Consider the following 19136-nt stretch of genomic DNA (forward strand, 5'->3'; position numbering starts at 1 on the left):
TACGTCTATTTAGATTAAGATGGATCAAATATATATATATAAAAGATTTCACGTAAAAGACTTTTAAATAAGTTAATAAGTGAAATCAAACTTTTAAAAAGTTCATACCAAACCTAAAAAAATATTATGACAGATAACTCAGTCTTACATCTTAATTATCACTATTTATAGCAATTCCATATGAGACAACTAGGTAATTATAGCCTAGTTTTTATACAATGCAAGTTCACCTTGTGAGAAATTAAAAGTCCAACAAAATTTCTCCTTTTTGTTCCAATTAGTTTATCTTATGCATGTTACCCCACAAGTTCTCGTAATGTTGGCAACAATATTAAATCTCATTTAATATTACAAATAGTGAGTGTTAACTAGTAATGCATTACTCTTACCAAGTTAAATGTTTGTTAGTGATTTAATGTAACATTTTGATGAATAATAATTATGTATAGTTTTTATATTAAAGTTATTTCTTAGGTTTTTGTAAATAATCACTTTTGAGAGTTATATTTAAGATAATTTTATGTGTTGATCATGGATGACCAAACAATTAAAAAATATTTCTTATGTTTTTGTGCATGTTACAGAATGTATACAATTGAAATTTGTTGACTTAATTTTCGTCATACTGAGAGTCATAGATAGACTGTGATTACTAATTTGTTTGTTTAAGATTATTTTGCTACAAAAGTAAAAGTTACATGTCTCAATGTATATTTTTCATTTTAAAACCATTTAAATAATCGATCAGGAGTTTCTAAAAGGTGAAAAGGAAAACGTAGTGAATAAGTTATTTTTTTGTCGGTAAAAGTTAACAAAAACTGTAATTATATGACAAAAGCTCAACTTTTAGCAATGATTGTATTTGACCACCCTCAAAGCTCAACTTTTAGCAAACAGTTGAAGAAGTATTAATTAACAAGGCGGGTCTCGTTAGACCAACTCAAATTTTGTTCCCTTCTAGTCAATTAAAGTAGCTCTTAGGATTGAAATAAGTTATTATGGTGTTCTAATTATTATTTTCAGTTGAAAGTAAGCAAAAGATAAATAAATAATTAAAGGACAACCAGAGCCTGGATAACGTTCCTATCTAAACTAAAGGAACTTTATTAAATGAAACACGCACTATAATAATGTGAAAAGAACACTAGTGTGTCTTATTTAATCCTTTAAATTACCCATTGTTAAGAAAAAGTAAGGTTTTCTTCTAAAGAAATTGAAAATATGGATGGGGCCTGGAGGTTTGAAAATCAACTGCGGGAGGCAGCTGATAGCCTGATATGAAGTGAGGGCAATTAATGAGCATAAAGTCATTTAGGTATTTAATAAAAATATAATACTCCCAGGTCATATTTTAGTAATTAACTTCATTTTTAAAAATTTTAATACTATTATAATATTAGGTTATCGTGTAAACTTTAGGCATTTAATAAAATTTCTAAATCCAATACTGAAGAAAATTTTAGCTTTAACCTTATATCTTTTTGTTCATATATCTTCCATAGGACTAGAAAAGGTTGTGTATAAAACATTTTCTTATTCCATCAATTAAATAAACCAACCCGGTTCTGGGCATGGTTTTCAAGTGGTTAATCTTTGCGTGATAATCACGGACACATTATATTCTTTCCTTTCTACGAGCCGTGAATTTGTTCACGGACCGGTCAAGATTTTCCAGATTTCATGCACAACATACATACAAATTAGCGATCATCAATCTTTTGTTTTTTTTTTTTTGTTTTGCTACAATGACGTCAAAGTTTAAATTTATAAGCTTGTACAAATCACTCAAGCCCCTCTTATCATGAACCGACTTTTAGTTTGGGTTTAATCTAAATCTTTCTATAATGTTACAAGTACAATCTCATGACACATATGCAGCATCTAACCTACCCTATGCAATGTGGAGGCGCATGCCTTCAGTTAACTAAAATAATAATAACAATACTATTCTTTCTATTATAGTGTTAGGTTATCATTTAAATTTTATCGTTTTTAACATTGTCTCTATTTAAATTTTGTTCTCATGTGACCTAAGAGAGTATTATGTTAGGGTGACCCAACCCATTTAAATTTGTTGAGTTTTGAGTTGGGTTACATGTTTTAATATTTAGACTAGTTGATCTAACTCTTTGATCCGCTAATTTGTGTTGAATTATTATTATTATTATCATTATTATTTATTTTATATATAATATATAATTTTAAATTTGAAAAATCAATTAATATTATTATCAGACTTAGTCACTAAAAGTGAAACCATCTCTTATGTGATTAGTTCGTACAGTTTCACTTGATCACTCTTACGAAATTAGGGTTTTAACTCCCAATTGATTCTAGAATATCTTTTTGCTTTTTAATTGTTTCAAATTATTTAAAATTTAGTTGAAGTTTTAACTGTACTATTCATTTGATTATTTGAGAACATTGAAATTTTCAAATTATGCTCTAATAGTTTTAATTTTTGTATTTTTAGGCTTCATGAGTATTGTTCTTGAACTTGTTTGTTATATTTCAATTTTTAAAACATGTTTCACATAATAGCTTATGTGATGATGATGATAATAATGAGATTTCTTCCTAATTTTTTCTTCCACTATTTGACAGCACATAACAATTATAAATAATGTACTTGGTATTTTATTTAATAAAAAAATTAGCTTGTAAAAAATATTGAATGTTAAGAACATATTATTTACCATTGGTTGAAAATTGAAATATATTAAAAATTACATAATTTTATAAGTCTCATGTCTTTTTTTAATGAATATTTTTTATTTTTTTATTTTTAATAATCTTTAACCATGAGAAGATAGCATGTTAAAAAGAATGTATTCCTGCTACTTAACAATTTTTTTATTGAATGGGTACTTCACTAAATTCATAATTTTGGTATAATCCTCAATTTTGTTATTTCTTTTATTTTTTATATTTTAATTAATTAAATCATTTTTAATGATAACTTAAATATATATGTTAGGAATATGGATAAATTAGACTAAAATAAAAGAAATAGAACATATACAAATTGAATATTGAACTAAAATTACTTATTTTAAATAATGAAAGGATTAAATATCTTTATCTTAAAATAAGAAAATTAAAATTACAAATTAAATAAAATATTAGAACTAAAGTTATATGTTAGCCTTTATTCTATGTTAATTTTTCACTTATCACGTGTCTTCCCACGTTACCAGCCTAAAACTTATTTTACCAATAAGTTGCGGGTGATAAAATCCGTTGTAAAAGAAATTGTCAATAATTCACTACTTATTACAATTCTCTTTGTAACACATTCTTGTTATTAGTTTAAATTTATTATAAATTATAAAATTATGTTAGTCTCATTCTTTATTAAATTCATCTTATAATTTTATAATTTTTAATAAATTTTAATTAACATAGTAGAAAAAAATGAGTTAATCAACAAAAATTAACATAAATGATAATGTTTGTATTTCTCCCTGGCTGCAAATATACTTTATTCATTATTATATGAAAATTAAAGAAATTTTTCAGTTTTTTTTAGAGGGAGATCTGTTTTAGTTGAACTACCCAATTCTGAAAGGAACTTCATCAAAATTGAATCAGTCTTTATTTTAATCGAAATTATGCATTAACTTTAATTCGTTGAAAAAATCAAACCAATAAAAATTTGAAGACAAAACTGTCTAAACTCTAGACGAATAAGGAATTAATTTTCCAGCATGCAAGAGTCGGAGTTTTAATTTGCTTTATCTTTGTTATCTGTTTTGATTGTGAGACATGAAAACTTGTATCCAACAGAATGATTTATTGTTGTTTGTTTTTCTTAGTATGATTTGAAGTGCACAACACATGCCTTGTCCATAGAAATACATACACAATGCACTATGTATCGATATTTTTTTAAAAGGAACAAAAATGCACTAAGGATAGAAGTTACGCTAGCAGATGATAATTTAGCACGCTAGAGATTAGTCCAGACCAAAGTCATGTCCCTTTCCTTTACCTGAAATTGTCACTTGCACGTGACCAGTCAAAATCCAAGATAAGAGTCATCCATTTCTACTCTTTATTTCAGTGATTTGTTTGTACTTGTAATTTCCTTGCATAGTAAATTTCCTGTTCAAATCACATTTTCCGTTGCCTAACATTCACTGTTTCTTTTCCAAGAGCGTGCATGACCAATTTTGGCTGCATACCCTTTTGACAAATAGACATATATTTAATATAAGAAGTCCGATTTTCTGTCGAGTAAATATTGACCTTAATGCTCTCTCATAAATTTCATGTGATGTGGTCATATGCATATATTTGTCAGGATACATGCCAAAAGTATTTACTCCACGACAACTGAAAAAAGCCAATATTCGCGTATGAACTCAACCAGCGTTGGAGTGTTTCATACGAATATGTACACAAGTTAGCTTACTACAGATTTAAGAACTGTTATCTAGTTAGTTACGCGTCGTTATCGTTACCCTTATAGAGCATGTTTACAAATTGGTTTAGAACGACGTTTACACATTAATGCATCAAATGAAGAAGGAAAAAAATGTCATTGGCGTTGTCGTCGGGGTTTAAGTGTATCCGAACTATATTGCAAACATGCTACTAATTAGCTACATTAGTTCATAATCAGGGAAAATTGATGAAAAGTGGAAGAAATATAGTCACATAGTTGAGTGTCAATGATAACAGATCATTGTGTACGTGGTTTTTCAATCAATGCACGAGGAATGTTCGTTGTTTCACTGATACTTCAATCAAGAGCCTTTGCAAACACGAAAAGGTGACCTGAAAAAGAACTACCTAGGAAGTGATTAGGGAAAGAAGGTTGGAAGTGAAAACCATCACAAGTAAGGACAGCCATGAACACCAACTTATTTTTCACAGTAAGTAAATATAGAAGCTCAATGATACCAAGTCATGAAGCTCTTTTTTTTTTTTTCAACAGAGAGACTCTCATCATGAGTTTAAGTCGTGCATATAAAAATAGTAATATTCAAAGATTAACAATGGCCAATGGGAAAACTTGCTAAAGCTAGCACGGGAGTCCTTTGTCCGAGAATTGGACTTTAATATAAGGGATTTTATGTTTGGATATGTACGAATTGACGCTCAATCAACTAAACCGCATCCCCTCAATGGATGTCATAGAAGGTTAATAGAATGTTTAAGATTTCATCAATTGGATAATCCTTTATATTCACTTATCTCCCCATTGCCCAAACGATGCCTTCCATACTAGTATAAATAAGAGACCGATAGTATAAATGATCCAAGGCATAACTGGGATTGCATTTAGACATCATCCGTCAATGCCAATTTGCATGTTCCTTCCTCCACATTGTCCTTTTTGCTCATACAACAAACCCACTTAGTCACCTTGACTCTATTAACTGTTTAAATGTTTAATAGTACTGTATTTCTATTTCTTGGGACCAGCATAATCCCAAATTAAATTCCAGAAGGAAATCTTTTGTCTTGAGGTCTCTTAGCCTTCAGAGATTTATGGCTAGGCATCTGGAAAGTACCAAACCACAATTTACAGATTTCCGAAAGAATTGGCAGCTGATATCTGACAATTGACGAAATTTTCTTTTCGGTCATGTCTTGGAATTCATTTGTCGGAAATTAGAAGCAAATTAAAATGAATTCATCTGATTTTAAAGCATGTAAACAAATGCAACGATCTTTTAACTCAACAGATAATGACAGTTTTCACTTTAAAATTTTTTCCAATAAACATGTCTGTCATCTGTGTATTTATAAATTTGTTTCAACATGTTTATATTTCAGTTCTCATTTTACTGATTCGAAGATGGTGCGATTTTTTGATACTGTTCTGCCCATACAGAATGTGAACTAACACATTTGATTCTTCAAGCACAAGATCGACAAGTAATTGAAATTATTGAGTCGCTATAAGTTATCCGAGCATCAATCAGCATATAACAATCTCTCACCACATAAATTGATTCAGGTTTCAAATGAACAAGTTGGAATAACCAGAGTCATTATACCTTTTTAACACAAACACACAGAACAATTCCCAAATTCTACATGCAGACTCCTCGACCTTTTCTCGCATATCCCCATCATTATGCCATTGTGGCAAATGCTCTGAATCAGCTATCTGTTGTTGCCTCACTTGCATTTTCGTTAGAGGACTGTCGAACAAATTGTCCACGAAATCGAGGTCGTTGTTCAGCTAATCTCTTTCTGCTCTGATATCGAACCTAAATTCAAACCATGTTGAGTTAGCTCCACACGACATATATCATCCTAATACTAGAAAGGGTAACCGCATGATAATCCTTACTCTACTGGGTTTCATAAATATCTGAACAAATAATTCAAATCAACAACAAAGTTTAGAACTTGTCAATCTCCCATACTCCTATAAAAGATCAGGGTCTATTTAATTTTGAAAACATTTGTTTTTCTTTTATTTTCTATTTTTACTAGTAACTACAGAAGTGATCCTATATTCACTTCGTTTCTCATTTTCAAATATATGAAATTACAAAAAAAAATAAAAATTGCCTTCATCATTTCATTTAGAAATCTTTGAAAATAAGAAATAAAATAAAATAAAAACATTTTCGTAATTCAGAGAAAACAAGAAAGAAATTAGAAATCTTTTCTCAAACACAAAAATATATTTTAAGTTGTTAATATAAATATTCATGAAAAGTTTTATATTTACAGAGTAACAGAACCTAAGAAAATCCAATCTAAGTATGTACCAAAGAAAATACAAAGTAGGAAAAGAGATTACCTAATACTTTAGAATCACTGGTGTAGCTAAGATAAAATATAAAAATAGTAAAATTAATGGCATATTCCCTTAGTAAAATCCCTATTTAAATAACTCCAACCACAGTAATGACTTCCTACAAGAGACTTAAGCTTTACGAACATTTCTGTGACATGTGATTTTTGAGGAAAAACATCTACCGGAGGAATTACTAGAGCCAAAAATCATCAGATGGGAATGAAAGGAAATGTGAATGTTTGTAGAAAAACACCAAAGGATGGTACAATTAAAGGCAGCCTATGAATGATATATAAAAAAAAAAAAGACAACCGAAGAGCAAAAGAACGGTGAAAAAGACTTACACTTGGAGTGGGTGCAAGAAGATCAAGATGAGGAAGTGAGGCGCAAGAAATTTCAAGGCTTCAAACTGGAAAAGGCCTCTAACATCATCAGCTTAGGCTACTTGTTTCCATGAAGAAGACTACAAATGTTAAAAAGGCCCCATGGATTTGCTTTTCTTTAAAAACCTGAATCCAATTGGGAAAAGCAAAGAGGCAAACAAGCACAATGATGCTAGTCAAAAGGAAGCAAGGGCAAGGACTATTCAACCTTTGCTCAATTGAATCAATTCTTTTTGAAGAATGAAATTCAGTTCAATGTGGTGCAATCAAAAAATTTCAAAGTAATGCCTGAGGCGGTTGGAAACTGTGGTCCTAATTTAAAGGACCCAAGCTATTACGAATTGAGAGACCCAGTCCTTAGAAAGGAGTTGGAATATACAGACAGAAATGTTGAAGGGTCATAAGGAGGAACAAACGAAATATGGATGCTCAATTATACCAGATGCTTGGACAGATGGGAACAATAGGACCCTGATTAATTATTTGGTAAACAGTTCAATAGGATCAATGTTTGTGAAGAGTGTCAATGCTTCTAAATACATGAAGACCAGAGAGAAAATATTCAAGCTTCCGAATAGCTTTGTTGAGAAAATAGACACATAATTATCTTTCAATTTCTTTTTTTGCATTTTTCCTGAAAATTCTGTGTTTACAGAGGTCAACCATTGAGTGAAGGAGGTATAGTCTCCAATATATCTACCAATAATTTCCAGTTTCTACAATATCATAGTAATAGATAATAAATCACTTAAATACTCTATGGACTGTTACCTTTTTATGAAAGCACCTCTCCCTTCTCTCTTTTCTCTTTTGGCGAAATTTAGTTAAGGCCGCTTCCCTTTGAGAAGTCTTGTTTTGATCTACTCTGTTGGCACTTACACTTCCGCTAGCATCACCACTGCCACTATTCCCAGTGAGTCCATTGTTGCTTTTCATGTTTGTCCCTCCAGCATTAACCGCCGTGCTGCTCCCATTTTGTCCATTGCTTCCATTGTTGCTGCCTGAGGCACTTCTATTGATACTGTGGTTTCCAACATTACCTTCAACTAGCACTTCAACCGCATTTGATGATCCACAATGTGGAGCAGCAGTGGCCATTTTCTTTATAGATTCAGCATCATGATCAGGTGGCAGCTGGTGCTTCATGTTGTCAGCAATACAGTTATGGTTTTCACAATGGAGATGGAAGTCTGGAGCTGCAGAATCTTTATGTCTGTCTAGTTTAGGTGGTGCCAGCATTGTTGCCGTCGTATCTTCAGTATTATGTAAGACAACTTGTTGAGAGGTACAAACAAGGTTGTTTTTTTCAGGCTGGTAAGCAGATGTTTGGTACAAACATTTGGTTGTCGATGCTACTGCTGGCTCACTTATAACTGCAGATTTAGCGTAAGCATTATTAGTAGTGGAACCCATATCAATGTTATTGCTAGCACCATTTGAGTTTTGGTTAGGAGGATTGCCGCTAGAATGAGATTGAATATCGTGAGATGAATCTTTCTTTGTAACTTCTAAGCTATTATTATGAGGAGAATTGCTTCCAACACATCCAGTGGGAGATTTCTTAGGGTTTAAGGCTGCATTGTACCTGTAGCAAAAGACTTTTAAAAATTAAACAGTCATCCATCTTAAAAAAAATAATTCTGAACAATACAAAACAATAACACTAAATCATCATACCTTGAGAAAGCAGACTGATCAGAACGTCTTAAAACATTCCTGTCATCCTGAATTGCAATACCAGCATCTTCAACTCCTCTAAGCCTCTTTAAACTGAGCTCAAGAGATGGCAATTCTTCATCATTATTAGTGTCTTTATTTTCAATATCTGAGGACTTGGGTTTTTTATACAGGGCTTCAAATCCTCCACTATGCATCTGAGAATCAGAAGTGCTAGTAATGGCATCAGACAGTGATAAACCTTTGCACCTTAGCTTGCTAGATTGATTTTCACAATTAAGATCCAGTTGTCCTCTATTAATTTGATCATTAAATTTAGAGGGGCCGACATCAGGTGCATTGCTATGTTTAGAACCTGCAGTTTTGACTGGAACGCCATTGATATAGTTGACCATCAAGTCAATATCTCTACTGAGTCAACTTTCATCTCTTCCAGGGAAAAGAATTAAATACAATAAATCATCCCAAAATAACAGTACATGCGCACACATGCATGTGTAATAGACACATGAATGCATATATGAACAGCTGGCCACCCACACTTAGGGAGTCAACTTTGACCATCTCTTTGACATTGTCTAGGTAAAGGAATTAAATACAATAAATCATCCCCAAATAAAGGTACATGCATATACATGAATCTGCAATAGATACGTGAATGCATATATGAACAGCTGACCACCCACACTTAGGGGAGAAGTTACACATATTAATAAAATGAGATCAGTAGGCATGAATCGCAATAAGAAACAAGTAATTAAACAAGATAATTTTTTTTTAAAAAAAAACCCTCTAATGCAGCTGTATGACAGTAACAATGCAGTGCAAAGCATGTCAACCAAAAGAAATTGAACAAGTATAGATGCAAGGTTGAAAATATCCAAGCATGGACGAAACATATATAAACAGGAATTTCACATAAGCATAGGAAAGTGTACATTGAAATATTATACTCACATCACAGTACTGGACTCAGAAATGAAACTCGTCATTTTAGCATTGTCGATTCATAACTAAGTCAACTAAGATAACAAGCAGCACATTGGAAATAATACATTCAGAGTCTAAATATCTTTTAGGGTTAAAATAATCATTTGGTCCCTACAGATGACTCATTTAGAAATCAATCGTTGTATGAAAAAAAAATTAAGCTTTAGTCCCTATACACCCTTATTAGTACACATTGATCCTTGTTACTGTGTTTCGTAAGTTTTAGTCCCTATATGCCATTATTAACAAGGACCAATGTGTACTAATAAGGACATAGAGTGACTAAAACTTGAGTTTTTTTCATATAGAGAATGATTCCTAAATGAATGTCACCTATAGGGAATTTAACCTATCTTTTAAAGAATCATGTGCTACCGAAATGAAGTTCCTAAAGGCAAACCCAAAAGCAAAGCAACATAATGAAAACAAGAAAGAAAATATTAAAGAGTTACAATTAGTACCATGAAAATCTTCAATCAACACACCATAATATTACCATAAACATCATACATGTATTTGGATGACTGAATGAGAAAGAGTTAATGCAGTGACAGGAAGATCAAGGCACTTGGCCCTTACCAAGTTGTTCCTTCTGTTCTGGACACTCCTTCGCAGCTAGAGGAACCACCTTGTTCTCACCAATTTCAGCATTGGAGTGAACAACTTGAGCACAGGTACTGTCAGGGCACTCAGCTATTTTATCCCAGTGGGAAACTGGTTTAGGACTATCAACTTCTACAGCATGTTTGGTCCATGAGCTCTGCAACAGGAGATAACAAAGAACTTGTCAAGTAGCTTTTGGTTACCAGAATTAGAACATGACCTCCATATGGCAATACTGGCAAGTTAGTCCTAAACCAGTATGCTGATGACTTGTGGTGTTTGCTGTTAAACTGTTTACCTCATTACTAAAACATTTGAAACTGATGTGTCTTAATGAATGACATGCTAAGTTATGAGGTTTCTAGCCCTTTACTTTTTCATATACTAGCAACTAGCAAGTAACAAGTGATAACAGCATTCCATCCTAGTCTGATAGAACACCACAAACAGAGTCACAGAAACAGTAAGAGATGAATGCAAAATGAGGTGTATCATTCAATTATCAGAAATTGTACCCAACAAGAGCACACTTCCCCCAGAGTTACAACTCCTATACCAGAGGTTTCCCTCCTCTCTCCAAGTCATGTTATGTCTGCCTCCTCTCTCCCACTCACACCTCTTTCCCTATATTCATCAATCCCATATCAGAATTCTCAATCCCCGGCAAAACCACCTATCAAGTTGGCATTCTTTCTCCTAGAAAAGACACACCATCAGCTGATCCCTCCCCCTCATTCTCATTCTCATTCAGGGGTCTAAGATAATCAGACAGTAACAACTAATGAACCTTCTGCATTAAATTAGACAAACAAAATGTGCCACACTACCTACTCAATCGACAAAATTTTTTTAGAGATTGTAATTTGAAAAATATAAAACTTTCACATTAACAGGTTAGGTTCAAAGTGAACCATTTTTACATGATATACAATTACAAAAGATAAACCCAGATAGTTACATCATTCCAAGTTTTCAAAAAAAAATAAAATATCAATTCCAAGTTTTCAAAGCAGAATAAAATATCAGTATAATTAATTTCTCAGCCATGTACATCAGATCAGTAATTATTTCTCCTCTTATACACATACTCAAATGAAAGGAGCCCCCCCTACCCCCAGGTAGTTGCAGAAAACCTACATGAGGCTCAAGGCTATCCATTAAACTTAGCACCAAAACTGTTGGACAGCAGGGATAGGAAACAGAAGTGGGTAATTTGAACTGATGAGTAATGAAGAAACCACAGACAGGCAAAATATACAATTTCATTCATGGGTAAATGATATGGACAACCTTTAACCCCCAGGTGGTTTATGTGTAACATGTAGATTCACAAAACACTTTTCTGAGAGTCTCCTAAATTGTAGGAGGGGAAATTAAAAGAGATATTTATTTTTGTCAATGTCCATTCTTGATGGTTTTCATAACAGTATCTTCTTAATTCAGTGGTCCAGCCTAGTGAGCAGGTTGCAACATGCCTAAGGTTCTCTCAGTTTGATTCTTCTTTTATGCTTAACACACACACACATATATAGCAGATCGAGCTAGAATCCAACCAAATGGTGTATGGTAATTCATATCTATTGGAAAAAACTCAAGTCTCACATCGGCTAGAGATAGTGCCAATATAGTGTATAAATGGGGGAAAACCCTCTCCTTACAAACCGATTTTGTAGTGTTAAGTTAGGTCCAAACCCACATTCTAAGATAGTATTAGAGCATATCCTAGATCCATTAACGGGCCACCAACCAAACTATCTACGCATCAAGCCAAAAAAGTGTTGGGCGTGAGGGGTGTATCGGAAAAGGCCCAAGTCCAACATTGGCTAGAAATAGTACCAATTTAGAGTATATAAGTGGGAGACAATCCTCAACTTACAAGCCAATTAGAGTTAGGCCTAAACTCACATTCTAAGAATATCCTTATAAAAGTTTTACAATATGAATTAACAAATTAACAAATAAAAAATAAAAGACATCCATGAAACCTAGCTTTAACAGTAAGGTCTGTTTAATCTACACACGAGAGCTTTTCCAACAAAACATCACAAATACAGAAGTTATACCTGAGTGCCACTACCATTGTCACTTCCATCCCCATTATTCAGTCCTATACTTCCATTATCATCTTCGCCATTGCTTCCAGAATTATTATCAAACTTCTCAAGACTCTTTGATTTTACAGACTTCTGGGTTTGTGTGCCACTTTCACTGCCACTCCCACTAGACTGTGGGGAAAGAAACAAAATAATAGTCATAATTGACAAAGTAAAAACACTGAATTAAGAATAATCAGTGGTTCACATATACATCAAGGAAGATATCACAAATCTGCATTGACATCGAGCAACATCCCATCTACATTTAATAATAATAATCAGTGGTTCACATATACATCAATCCTGTAATAATATTATGATACAAGTGTGGTTGATTCCTAGGAATGTGGACTTGGAAATATCACATTCTCATGTTTGGTACAAGTTTTGTAAAAACACTACCATGAGTGGTTGATTCCCAGGAATGTAAAATACCCATAATTGTTTTGCTTCTTATTCCCATGGAGAAGGGTGAGTATATTGGATTCCCATGGAAATAAAATTTATCACTATAATAGCTACCTATCCCCACTTCATTCTTCCACATTTCTTTATTACTTATATTTTTTAATTTTTCTGAAATTACTATTGTCAAACAAACATGTTCATGTGAATAATATTCCTGGCAATGTGATTCCTGGGAATAAATTTTCATACCTAGGAACAAACGCCCAATTAGATTTAGCAAAGGCAACAGACTGCTTGTAAGTTATAACATCATACATGTTATTGGCCAGAAAAGGAATTAGAAAGTATAATGTCAGGAAAGAAAAATTCAAGTCAGCTTACACTGTGACATCTTCTCCAAACATGCTGCCACAGGTTTTTAAGCTCATTCTTCCGTATGGGTTTAACTAGAAAGTCAACAGCACCCTTTGACAAACACTTAAAGACTAAACCCATAGAATCATGAGATGACATCACTGCAGACCAATCCCATTAGAAGCCATACAAAAGAGTAGCTATTTTACATCATGAGATGAGAAAAAGAAATGCTTCAAAACAAACATATATAAGCACTTGGAAAACTTACTAACTACTGGAATATTTTTCCGGGTTTTGTGGCCCATAATCTTGTATAGTAGACCAATGCCTGATAAGCCAGGCATTGCCACCTCAGTTAAAATGAGATCAATATGATTGGTTAAATCCTCCAATATCTTCCAAGCTTGCAATCCATTTGCTGCGTCAATAACTGGAAAAAACAAACACAAATTAAGACCTTATGTAACAACACCAGACTCTTCATGTAGAATTATATTTTAAAAAAATTAGAGATATTCATGATTGAAATTATAATAATGCCAAGGGGAAAATATTTGCATATATAGATGTGTTTAAAAACATCACTTTTTTCACTGCAAATTGTTACAATGCTATCCAAGGGAGAGAATGAAGAGAATTCTGAGGAAAAAATTCATTGAATCTGAATTGAATATAGTAATGTACATTGAATAGGTAATTATAGACCACTGTGGTCAGTTAGACTGATCCAAAAGACTATAAAGCTAGTGATACCTACCATAACAGAATAGAGTTACTTGACAGCAGTAAAAGAGCTACACTGTCGCCTAGCTACTGGCTAATATATACATACTCTAACACAAATTATCAATGCTATTACTTTCTCTTTTATTTCTAGTTTACAAATTTATAATCATAACTCATCCCCATTATAATTATAGATCACCATGGATCGTAGAACTTGATAAGTGAAATGTGAAATCTCTTTGTGTTGTGCTTGATCAGAAAATTAAGAACAAATACACCTTTGCCACCCCTTGCTCAGTGATAAGCAACAGTAGTAAAAGCTAGACAATTAGCAGACCAATCTGGTATGAAACAAGGAAAGTCTTGCAAATTCTGTATGACAACCTCATATGCTAAGGTCTGCACAAAGTGAGTATTCAATCACAAACTTAGCTTATTTATAAGAATGCTAAGTGCTAACAAATCAGTTAGATCTATAACTACTCTGCAGTAAGAGGTGCTAGATAGCAGCAAGTCTATTACAACATACTTCTAACATTTTTACCATAGACAAACATAACAACAGTAAACTCTTACAGAACTAAAGTCACGCAGGCTTTACAAGCTTATTTAGCCTATAGTCTAAAATACTCTGTCAGGGCTACCTCCTTATCTGGGGGCATCCTGCTCTTTTCTTATAAACCTCACACCAGAATCCCATGCTTCCAATGTGGGGCTCAAGTACCATACCTTGCAATTGTAACCTAACAAAACCTATCAATCTGCTGCTGTGTTTAGAAACTCCTTCACAATCAACTATCTACAAGCTTAATCCAGCTAAGATCAATTGAAATTAAATCCAAAGAGTAAAACCATAACTTCGGAGCCATAATGTCTTTCAAATAGCACCTGTAAGTCAGTATCTGGTCTGTCTACATCATTGATTTAAGGATTTTCCCCACACCACCAACATTCCACAGCTTAGCCATACATTTAAGACTACCAATTAATTCTGAATTCTAAATGATTACATTTAAGACTCTGAAGCTTTGTGGCCATAATGCCTTTTAAATAGAACTTGTATGCCATTTTCTGATTGGTCTACGTCGTTGATTTAATGATTTTACTCACAGAAACAATACTCTACAGCTTACACAAGCATTTAAGACCACCAATTTATTCTGAATGACTATACTTATGAAATTCAAATGCGAAGCAAAGTTTACACCTTTTCACAATTCTAAACCCTGCCCCCCACCCTCCCACCTCAAGCTTGAACTCACTAGTAATTTTAAAATCTCCGAAAGATCTACTGAAAAGTTGAAGATAGTGCAAGTATTGGAAAAATAAAGTAACTTATTCGAAAGAAGAAAAGTGGATGCAGATTGACGCAGGAATCAAATCCTCAGCCAAACATGCATCTACAGTAAAACTATTTAACAAGAAACAACATTCATGTGCAGTATGGATTCGGGTACAGGTACCCATTTTTTGAAGGTCATTTGAGCTTTTCCTGGGTGTATGGCATGGATTACTACAGCGCTGTAGCACCTAGTACCCAAACTTTGGCTCGAGGCATTTTCTCATCGAGCAATTTGCAGATATTATTAAGTCGGACATTTACACACATGAACAATCATCATATCAGCAAGAGAAAGGTAATAATACACCTATCATTTTGGGCATGCACTGGTATGTATAGCTAATCAACATACAAAAGGAGGTAAGCAACATAAAATCTGACAATGCAAACAGTAGTTATTAAAAGGTCGGTGTCCAAATCTAACCAGACAAACAAGGAATTCCATTATAAACAGATAATAACTAACCTTCATAACTACAATTGCGAAGCAGTGCAGTGACAACATGACGGGTAGAGTCATCATACTCCACAAGCAAGACCTTAAGGGATCTAATATGCAAAAACCTCTCCCAACAAATTATTGCCCCTTGAGGCTGTGGTATATGCTGCTGGACAGAGGAGGACTCCACAATCCCCCCCTTTCCAATCTTAACTTCTTCAGCAACTCCATTACATTTCACTTCATCGCCCTCGTATAAACCACGTTCCCCACCAGCAATTTTCTTCCCATCTCGTAAGCACTGATTCAGTTCTCTCAGCTCTTTGCCGTCGCCATCAACACTCATCTGGACAACCCTTGTCATCCAGAATGCCCAAATTCACAGTGATTATTATAACCCGTTCTCATCCAAAGAAAAACAGCACATGCAATAATCACCAGGAACCCCAACCCAAGTTCAACTGCAAATCACTAGATATGCAGTTAAAAGAAAATAATAAGACCAATACAACTATAAAGTAAGACTAACAAATGCCCTGACCATATATCCACAGCACTCTCAAACAAAAAACCCTTTCTGGTGAGCAGAGTATCCCTTTCTAAAACCATTCACTTCAAATCCAACCTTAAAAATTATTGAAAACTAACCCTGGATCCAGGGAAAATACTAATCCCTATACTAAGTGATTTTTCTTTTTCATAAGTATCTTCCAAACCCTAACTAAGCTGAAGAACTTCACTGAGGACTTCCGAGATTTGACTTACTGAAAATCCAAAACGTCAAAGCAGTAACCGTACACACACAGAAGATCTTTGCTCGAACATGAACATCCAGAACCAGAAACGATGCATCGTATACTTTATACTAAATCGCTCACACTGTAAACAAAAACGGACAGATTTGAAAATAGAAACAAGATATCCTAAATCCAAATCAAAAACTCCAAAACAAGAAAATTACCAGCTCAGAAACTTCACTAATCGCCATTATGGAGTCATTATGAAAAGGATTGAAATTACGTCATAATAATAACAACAAATAATAAAAAGAAAACCGCTATAATGGAAAACCTTAAAGCCAAATCAAATTAGGATAAAGATAAACAAATTTTTGAAGAAGAAAAAATCTGCAACTAGGTGGTGTTTTGTTGCGGGGAGTAAAAGGAGCTTGACCAATCTGAAAAGCACGGTGGGGAAGCGGATAAAGGCGACGTTAGTTTAGGGGAGAGGAGAAAAGAAAAGATATTGGGTGGGTTGGGACCGCGATGACCGCGGTTGCTGACGTGGGCGAAGTGGAAGGAGGAAGATACTTCCACGTCGGCGTCCACGTGAATGAAATCAAAAGCCGGGTGCTCGAACGCAACGGAGAGGATCTTCAAAGATTTGGGGAGGAACACGTGGCGCGATCTCGCTTGAGAAGTTTCTGGCTTTTTGTGGAACGTCGTGGTTCACGGAGTTTGAATCGGTTTGAAATGACGGTGATGACCTTAATGAAATAGTTTATTTTTTTCTTATTTCGTGTGACATGAAAACAAGTGCTTTAATTTATGTATTATTCAATCATATCACTATATTATCACATCAAATAATTCATTTAATAAAATTTAATAAAATATTATTTAATTAGTTTTAAATTAATCAATTATAATTAAATATTATCTAATAAATTGATTTCATAATTATTTTTTATTCAACATTAGAATAAGTATATCTTTTATTAAGATTAAAACAAGTATATTTTATCATGAGTGTTCACCGGGTCACATGTGAAATTCGGATTGACTCAATCTGGTTTGAACAGTTTGGATTAGATCATTTATGATTAAACTTAATCGATCGTTCATGTACAAGTTAAGTTATGAGTTTAGATTTATAAATTCGATCAAAATTGAATCGAATCGATGAAAATCAATAAGAAAATGATCGTTAATATTGGAACAACTATTGTTGAAACTTCTTACTATATCACCTTCATATCTCATGTGCAAGTCTAGTTGTAGGGGTGTTCATGGGTAGAGGTCATCCGTGAACCTGAATTGACCCAAACCAATTAGTTTGGGTTTGTCATTTATGTATTTGGATCAAAACCGAATAAAATCATTCATGTATGGATTAAGTCATGGGTTTAGATTTATAGATTTAATCAAAATCGAACTGAACCGATCAAAATTTATAGATTTATGTTGGTTTGGCTTTAAATACTTCTAAGTGTTACTAGTATTGAAACTTTTTAAAATATTATTTTCAGGAATATTATTATTTGTTTTATCTTTTTTCATATTTTTTTTGTCATGTTTATAATATTAATGCATCATGTTTTGTTTATTTATTTGAGCAAATCTGATAACAATAAATCTAGTTGTAATAAATCTGGTTGCAATGAAACTTGTTGTAAGAAACTAATTTGTAGAGAATAGTTGTGATTATTATAATAAATCTCATTGAAGAATACTTTGTTTTAATTTGTATTAGTTTATCTTAGAATATTATGTTAATGATATTAAATGAATCAATTTTACTAATTTCAAACATTTGATAATATTTTGTTAATTGTATTGGATATTTAGATGAATTATGTATAAAATATTAGTTCTAAGAAAAAAATCAAATTTATATGAGTAACTGGTTGGCTCGAAACGAACCAAACATTAATGAATGAGTTGAGTTGGATTTAAAAAAAATTATAAAAATTGAACCGAATCAAACTGATCAAATTTAATTAAATTTGATTATGAATTTAATCAAAATCGACTCAATCCAACCTGGAAACACCCTTATTCCTAAATTATTTAATTATTTTGGTTACTTTAATGCAATTTTTTTCTTTTGCCAATCTCACAAACTCTATGCATAACCTCTAATGCACATATCAATAATCAATGTTGACATATATATATATATATATATATATATATATATATATATATATATATATATATTATACACAGGTGGTGAGACATTATGCAAAGGTAGAAATCTAAAAAAAACGGAACAATAAATTAAGAAATAATAATTTTTAATTCTTCTAATATTAACTAATTCTAACTACTACACTACTTTTTTTCCCACATATTTGAGGTCATGTTCAACCCTATATACATTAATAATTTGAAAAAACATCAACAAACCACAAAGTCAAAAAAGGAATTGGGCTAACTACTATACTACTACAATCTATATTAATCTTACTACATTAATTGATATACGTTTATAAGTTACACTAATTAGTCTCAGTTTTATGTTAGTCACCATGTTCATGATTTCATTCTCACTTGTATTTATTTTCTTATTGTTAATGAAATGAAATAAGCGTGTTTGTCTAAAAAAAAATGCTAAAGTTGGGTAGACAATC

The 19136-nt window shown here is 32.8% G+C and overlaps 1 protein-coding gene across 3 annotated transcripts; it reads right to left on the reverse strand.

Annotated features, from left to right (window-relative positions):
• Window positions 1–5931: 5931 nt before the first annotated feature.
• On the reverse strand, window positions 5932–17188 carry LOC100796933 (two-component response regulator-like APRR7). 3 transcript variants are annotated; one of them, XM_006594041.4, is made up of 10 exons: window positions 16746–17011; window positions 16550–16663; window positions 15812–16140; window positions 13546–13707; window positions 13302–13435; window positions 12480–12641; window positions 10393–10573; window positions 8824–9190; window positions 7918–8731; window positions 5932–6224 (listed from the first exon to the last, which is right to left on the reverse strand). In XM_006594041.4, exons 3-10 carry the CDS (start codon window positions 16128–16130, stop codon window positions 6114–6116), a joined length of 2250 nt encoding a protein of 749 aa, XP_006594104.1. In that variant the 5' UTR covers window positions 16131–16140; window positions 16550–16663; window positions 16746–17011; the 3' UTR covers window positions 5932–6113. The 3 variants fall into 3 exon arrangements, with proteins under 3 accessions (XP_006594104.1, XP_006594103.1, XP_025980794.1); XM_006594040.4 differs by having other exon boundaries at window positions 15812–16663; window positions 16746–17188; XM_026125009.2 differs by lacking the exon at window positions 5932–6224 and adding an exon at window positions 7115–7272 and having other exon boundaries at window positions 15812–16663; window positions 16746–17126.
• Between the last annotated feature and the right edge of the window lie 1948 nt (window positions 17189–19136).

Source organism: Glycine max, chromosome 13, assembly GCF_000004515.6.
Source record: "Glycine max cultivar Williams 82 chromosome 13, Glycine_max_v4.0, whole genome shotgun sequence".
NCBI lineage: Eukaryota > Viridiplantae > Streptophyta > Magnoliopsida > Fabales > Fabaceae > Glycine > Glycine max.